The sequence below is a fragment of the Biomphalaria glabrata genome, chromosome 3 (assembly GCF_947242115.1).
Source record: "Biomphalaria glabrata chromosome 3, xgBioGlab47.1, whole genome shotgun sequence".
Taxonomy (NCBI): domain Eukaryota; kingdom Metazoa; phylum Mollusca; class Gastropoda; family Planorbidae; genus Biomphalaria; species Biomphalaria glabrata.
Window position 1 is genome coordinate 6615273 of NC_074713.1, and position 8164 is coordinate 6623436.

Here is an 8164-nt window from a genome sequence, read left to right on the forward strand (position 1 = left end):
TCTGCATCAAATGTGTAAAAATATGCAAGTTCCATCTTGGTTTGCATAGTCATATGAAATACTGCACTCATCCTTAATCTTCAGAATAAAGGCATTGCCATTAAATAATCCAAATGAATGGAAACATGAAGTGACTTGAAGCTCACTAGATAAATGTAAAAACAAAACCTTTCTGTCACCCTACCACCTCAAAATAAAGTTATTTTCTATTTTATGTAAAGCCTTCTTCCTCTCAACTGTCGTGACATATATTTGAACCTCAGGGTATGAATAACCATGCTTTTAAAATTGATCTTAAGAGTGCTATCTATACTTTTAGCATAGGAGCTGTTAGTAAATAAAAGACAAACAAACAAGGGAAACAAAGCTGAATCAGGCTTATACTAATCAAACTCTTAGCAAGCATGTAATGGAATGTTTAAGCTTGCCTGCACATGCCCTCTAAATACATTAAAAAGTCACATTTATCTAGGGACTTCAATTACATGGTGTTGGGATATCTTACACAATTACATATTTACTCTGCCACCAACATAGTCATCTTCCCATAAATAGACACAGAAATCCACCTCAACTACAGCTTTTTTTTCTGGGGAGGATATTTTTTCTTTTTTTTAAATATGTATCTTCTGAAAAACATCACTTTTCTTCACAAGGACACTGCTTCAATATTTTTTTTCTAATTTATTCAGCCTTTTCTCTCTCTATATATATAATTCTCTACATCACCCAACCATGCGGGACACCATGCACACTCTCTAACCCGCTATGAAAAAGTTATGGAAAGATACATTTTATATCTGCAAGTTGGACTAGAGTTACCCCACTAACTTTCGCATCGACAGAGAGCGCAGCTCAGAAAAATAAAAAGGTGGGGGAGAACAAGTAATCTTCTCACTAAATAGCGGCTATGCAATGCCGTGTGTCAGCTCCTAAACATTATTTCTACTGAGTGCAAAATAGAGCCATACCAATATTTAAAATGTTAAATACAAAACATAACTGTAAGTAAGTAGTGGTATATTTAAATTGTATTTATTTATAAATGGCATTAATAAAGTTTCATATATCAACTTCATATGTAGACAACTCTAGATTAAATAACTTGTCATCAAAAGCATCACAATGCATCCTTTTCTTACAATGGCTTGTATGTTTAACAGAATGAGTACATGTAGAACAACTGTTCAATATAATGATTGTTTATAGCTAATGAGATTCTAATACAAAACTTTAAATACTTTGTAATACAAGTAATCAAATATTTATCAAGCCCAGTGGTCAGACAATATAATGTTCTGAAGATACTGAAAGTTTAATGTAAACCTACTAGATAATAAAAAAAAAATACAAAGTCTGTTTTAAAAATAATGTTATACTCAAAAGAAAAGTAAAACAAAAATAACTTCAAAGATTAGTTGATCTATTCCTCTTGCACTTTGTTTTTTGTCATGAGTAAAATGCGAAAAAAAAAAATATTTAAAGATAACATGCTAGATGATGTAAACATTAAAAGCTAATGGTTATTGAGAGTGTCATGCAGACAGCACAATGGCTAACTTCCCTTACAGATGAACGTTACACAATCTGCTGCATGGAACACAAAGTCTGAAAGGGGTACTTTGAAATTCAACAAAATTTTTCTTGCAATTTTATCTTTTTAAGCAGAGAACACCCAGATGATATCTAACACACAAAGAAATTCATGTTAGGTGTTTCTTTTTTTGCATGAAATGAATATAACATTCAGTTCAATAATTATGGTGAAGCTATGCTTGAAAATAAAATTAATTTCTTTTATGGAAAAACAATGGAACGAATCAGATAATGTAATATTAATAATTTACAAAATTACAGGGATGGCTTGAATGAAGCATTATCCTTATTTCCTAGACAATACAAATAATAAAAAAATAAAATAAACTAAGTGCTAGGATGGCCGCAAGGAAAATTGTTATTTATAACACTACAAATACAACATGAAAACTGAACTATTTCAACAATGTTACAAGATAGGTCTTCATGCTCTGCATAAAATTATTATCACACCTTTTTTAAAGGAGAATGATGATAGGACTTTTTGCTTTAGTTTTTTGCTATTTAATGACTTCTGTTTTACTGGATTTTTTATATGAGCTAAAACAAAACTTCTGGTTAAGTGTTTCATTATAAAAAAAAAAAGACTACACCATAAAATATTACAGTACTGTAGTTCAAATGTGCAGTCTCAGCAATGCATTGACAACTTATCGGCTTTAAAAATAGACATGGCTGTCCCTTTCACTCCAATTGTTAAACCTATCAATGTTTATATCATTTTGTCCACACCAAAACATTTGAAGAATAAGAACTCTCTTAGTGATAAATGCAATAAGTAATACTAACAAGGTCTCCTCAAGTTCTTTGTTTTCTGTTGACTTTAATGACTTGCTGTGGGGCATGGCCTAATCTTACAACTAAGAACAGGACACACACCTTAACAGAAAAAATCCCACACACCCAGCCCTATGTAGACACAGCGTCCACCATTAAGAAACTGTAAATCATATCCTCTTAGATAGAATACACTATTGCCTAACATAACCAACACTCTGTATGGCAGTGCTGAAAAAAAACAACAACAGCATGCTATTTTCCTCGGAACAGACTGCAAAAAGAGCCTAAAGTAGACAGCTCACCAGCAAAATGTAGGCTAGAAGAAAAAATGATGGTGTGAGCTTTAAAGATGTCACCAACTGTCTTGGATTGATACTGACCACAACGAATACACTTTTAAAGTTTGCTATTAAAGAAAAATCAAACCAGAACAATATTTTCACAGATATGAACTTCAATTATATTGTGTTGAGATATCTTACACAACTACTTATTTACCCCGACACCAAATGAAAAAATATATTTTCCAACGACAGTTCCCAGAAATTGTGATTGGATGATCGCCTAATTTAATCTCAAAAGAATAAAGCAAGTAAAGGTGCCGATCATTGAAACCAAAGGTAAAATTTTAGTTAAGCTGCAATTACACATACAAAATTTCAAATTAATTATTAACCATAATCATGTTAGAGATTAAAACTTTAATTGCGCTCACATTAGTTATGTTGTATATATATATACTTTAAATAGAAACTATAAAACTGAACAATGTGTATGTCTAAGTACGGTCATCATTGTTAGGTATGGCTACTGATCTGTGAAGGGACATGGGTTCTGTAAATAAAAAGAATAATGAAACGAAAATTTGTTATGCACTAATCTTTCAGAAGGGGCTTGATTTCATAATAATGAACGCAAATTAGTTTCACCAATCAAATTGTTTCTTTTTTTGGTTAAATTCTTCACAAGAAAGAGGAAATTAGCAGACACATAGGTAACTATAAGATAGGCTTTTTATTTTTTAAAGCTCCTTTTTTTATTAAACCCCAAATTGTACCAATATAATTATAGACATTTGTTCCTCTTTCAAATTATTCCATAACCTCTCAGAATAAAAAAAAACAACATGTACATAAGCTATGGATAAGTCAAAGTTTTAAAAAATTCAAGTATTTACAGAATTACAACAGGATCTAGTTTTCTTGACTTCCCTTTTGTGTGTGATGAATATGACTAGACATTTATTTCTGAACCCAATACATCACAGTCGATCAAGCTATTCTCATCCATTTTAAAAGCAATCAAATGCAGTTCTGAAGGTAGGTTGTTTTATGATGAAATAAAGAAACATTCAGAGGAAATGGATGAAATACATACTTTTGTATATTCTATACAGAAACATAAAACAACGACATTAGACATAGAATGTAATAATGATATTGGTACTGTTTAAATACTTTTACTAGATTGAATGTATTTTTCATCTGATTAAAGATCAAAGTAATAGGCTGTGTTCATCGTCATACTATAAAATGTGCATAAAAAGATGTCACCAGAATGTTCTCTATATCAATGCAGTCTACACTAAAAAAAAACAACTCTTAAGTCCAAACACTGAAACATAAAAAAACTCCACTGCATGGTAAAGTTCAAAATAGATTTAAGTAAAAGTATTATTTACAATGTAATAATAGTACCGGTATATAAGTCTAAAGAAGTATTTTACACACTTTCAATAACAAAGAAAAATTTGAAGTCAAATAGTAACAACAATTACAATGTAAGAAAAAAAACAACTCATCAAAATTAATAAATATACAATTATATATATATACACATATATATCTTTAATTCAACATTGTTAAATGCCAAATTGGTCAGTGATAAAATGTAATTGAAATATTAACAAAGATTACCATTCTCATAGCTACACTTGCTGGACTTGTAACTTATGATGTGGTGGTGTGGTAGCCTGATACATCATCATATTTGTTTGACTAGAAACACAGAATGATGCTTTATGTCCAATTTACTTATGATTATTTAAATATTATATAATAGTTACAAACATGTACATAAATCTGTGAAATATATATATATATATATATATATATATATATATATATATATATATATATATATATATATATATATCTTGGTTGAAAAAAAAAACCCACTTCACAACGCTTTTAAGGCTAAGGTTCCATTAGGACTGTTTCTCTGCGGCCCATCAAACACTCTAACTCGAACTTTCTGCTTGTAATGATAAACCTGTAAGAATTGCTTCAAGCTGTTAGGTAGTGGTAAGACTCTGATGTTGTCATAAACTACCCGGTCACATATAGCAGCACGGCAAATATGTTGCAGCGAAAATGGAAAGTTTCTAGGAAGAGGACGGGTCAGCATGGGTTCAAAGAACATGCAACAACATGGGTCTTTGTAATGCTCCATTAGCTCACATACAGAGGGTGCAGAAAAAACAGCCGGGTCATGAGCATCAAAACTGAACCGATGGTTCCACTGTTCGACCCTGGCATGCAGTGATCGGTGATAGCGTCGGAAGCTGACGGAAAATAGAAAGTCTTCTTGCGCACTATCTCTCAAGAGAAAAGTGCCCTCGGGTTTGTTGTCTAACAGTCTTTCTGCCTCATAACGATCCATGACACCCCAGTAAAAGGGACATGCTAAGATGTTGACTAGCTTTGGGACTAAGCAGTGTATGAAATCCACTTGTGTGTGGACACGTGGTACATCACTCTGGCCTTGCAACTGCCACATGACATTGGTCATCAATAAAGAATAATCTTCAATAGGCGATCCAGGAGATGGTAAAGTTAAATCTGAACCGCCTGATCCTAGGCGACTGCGACGACGAAGTAAATTTAAAACTGGTTGAGGTAATTCTAAATTTGGCCGCACATCTTGAGAGATTGCATTTGCATCAACTTCAACACCGGATTCCATTTCCTTAGCTCGCTCTCTTTTTCGTATGGTATCAATGTCTTCTGTAGGGTAAAGCTTGTCAAAGTCTTGTACAAAAGATAAATCTATAAGTTGGCTAGCCACTGAGAGAGGTCTAGCACGAGGAGATTTTCTTCCTGAACCGGGAGACCCTGCCAATTGATAGCCTCCATGATGCGAGAGGTCACACCTATATGCTGATGCACGCTGAGGTTGTGTGACTCTCCAGCGAGGATTCCATCTGCCCTGAAGGCGCAAATTCCAAAACTTCTTTTTCAAATTGTGTTTATCTTTCTTCTTTCTCCTAACCACTGGATGATGACTCTCAACTGGAAGCACAGAGTTAAGTCCTGCCTTTATATTTTCTGGACTGCTTGTAGAACTGCTACTTAAAGAGGAGTCCTCCTCATCTGATGAGGAATTACATTCAATGCTAGTCAATTTTTTGTCTTTAGATGATGAATCTGTCAGCTCTAGTCCATCTACAAGACTGACTAGAGAAAGCTCACTACCACAGCAGAAAAAAGGTCTCACAAGTGACCGTTGTCCCCTTGAATTCTGTTGCTGCAGATCGAGATTTAATTTTCCAGTTTGTTTCTTTAGGCTTTTGGACACACCATTCTGAGAGATTTGAAATGTGTTTCCTAATGAGGAGTCAGACAGTAATGGAGGCTGACATGTAGAAAGCTTAGTTGTAGGTAACAAAGGAGTATAGATGTTAGGGACGCTTCTCTGTGAAGTTGATTTAGATTGAACAGTGTTGGTAATTAAGGATAGTGGTAACGATGGCGCATCTCTTAAATCCACAGGTTCTTCTGTAAAATAGATTTTTTTGAACAAATTATTATTTTGGTAAGCAATTTACATAGACTTTCAAATACAGGATAAAATATTTCAATATTTACTGGTTCATGTTTTTTTTTTAAAATAATAATCAAATTCCTTAAATAAAATTTAAATAAGCTGGATGAGACCCCTTCACCAATCTGTATTAGTTATTGATAGTTAAAGTTAGTATCAAATAAATACAAAAAAAAAAGGCGATAAGGAAGTGACTTTGATGATTTGTTTATATTGATAACAAAATCAACACCTGTAGTTAGTGATATGTATATTTTGTTGTAATTTTAATTTTTTTTTTTTAAATTCCAGAATTGCTCTCAAAATATGTCCAAAGTTACCCATTTTAAAGCAAAAAATATTCTCTTAAAAAATTTGATATAAATGATTTTTCTTTTTCGAAATCATCACAAAACTTAAATTGCATTAGGACAAAACTTAAATAGTATTAGCACAAAACTTAAATTGTATTAGCACAAAACTTAAATTGTATTTGAAAACATAGAAAAGTGACTTGTATCTCATGTTGTCTTATCTTCCATTAAATAATTTACCTGCTGAAGATGCCATGATCAATCACTGGCTTCTTATCTGAGCAAAATGATATTAAAAACAGGGCCTATAAAAGATAAAAATGATTTTATTAATATTTTACACACAAATTTACCATTCAAATTGCACATTATGTATATTATACATTCTCCCTAATTATCTTTATATTTTATATATCTATAGATTTAGTAACTTACATTCTAGACTTTAGAGATTAAAGAGTGTAGTGTTGAAGTTGAGTGTAAGTGTAAGCTAGACTAGCTAGCTAGACCTCTGACCACTATCTAAATTTAGTAATCTAGTCTATAGTCAGTATAATACTGAGTATAGTTATAGTATAATAGTCTATATACTCTATACTACTCTATAGTCTATAATTAAAGACTATAGTTACTTACTATAGTAGTAGTAGTAGTCTATAAGTACTATAGTATAACTTTATAAATATGTATATATACTATAGTATTATAATTATAAATACTATAGTATAGTATAGAAGTATAGTCTATAGACCACTATAGTGGTCTATAGAGATACAGATGGTTATTATTATATTATTATATCTATATACTCAACATAGTCAATATAGAATATACACTTATAGAACTTATAGTGTATAGTAAAATAGTATATATTAGGTCAATTAGGTCTATATTCTCTATATACACTATAATATTATAATATAGATCTAGTGACTGAGTGACTATACTGTCTATAGTATATAATTATTATATAGATCTAATAATATTATTATACTAATTATAGATCTAGTAAATTCTAGTATGTAGATCTAATCTAAAATCTAAATGGTAATTACTAATTTACTTTACTATTTATTTAATTTTAACTTGTATATAATGATATATTAACTATATTATTATTAAGTTAACTATTCAGTATTAGAGTCTACTCTAGTTTCGTCTACAAACTACAATCTCCCAATCTACACTCTGGTTAGTCTCTAGATCTAGACTAGAGACGTAGTATTTATTTTTATTATTTTATTAACTATGACTATGATTATATGATATGTCTATGATATATATAATGAATATAAATTATAATGATATATCTAGATCTAGAGTCTATTATTATTCTAGATGTAGATTATTTAGAATTTGTTAAGGATTAGATCTAGATTTTAATTTACTTCATACATATTCTAGATCTATAAAATGTCTATTGAGAGGCTCGGGACCTGAGACAGACAAGGGAAATATTTGACACTCCCAAGTCGCTCACCAATAATACGGAAGAAGCCAACAATGTACCGAAAGAAGACAAAAGTGCGTGGGTGTACTTGTCGATGACGTCATAATAATTTATTTCTAGTTCATTATAATGACACCTTTTATTTTTTTAAATAAAACTAGTGTAAGAGATTTTACATAAAATTATCGCTTACAATGGTAGAAGGCTAGATTTAGATCTAGAT

The 8164-nt window shown here is 31.3% G+C and overlaps 1 protein-coding gene across 4 annotated transcripts; it reads right to left on the reverse strand.

Moving 5' to 3' along the window:
* Positions 1–1019: 1019 nt before the first annotated feature.
* Positions 1020–8037, reverse strand: LOC106055339 (uncharacterized). Of its 4 annotated transcripts, none has more exons than XM_056023073.1 (3): positions 7972–8037; positions 6732–6796; positions 1020–6152 (listed from the first exon to the last, which is right to left on the reverse strand). In XM_056023073.1, exons 2-3 carry the CDS (start codon positions 6745–6747, stop codon positions 4555–4557), a joined length of 1614 nt encoding a protein of 537 aa, XP_055879048.1. In that variant the 5' UTR covers positions 6748–6796; positions 7972–8037; the 3' UTR covers positions 1020–4554. The 4 variants fall into 4 exon arrangements, with proteins under 4 accessions (XP_055879048.1, XP_055879050.1, XP_055879047.1 ...); XM_056023075.1 differs by having other exon boundaries at positions 7928–7996; XM_056023072.1 differs by having other exon boundaries at positions 7887–7993.
* Between the last annotated feature and the right edge of the window lie 127 nt (positions 8038–8164).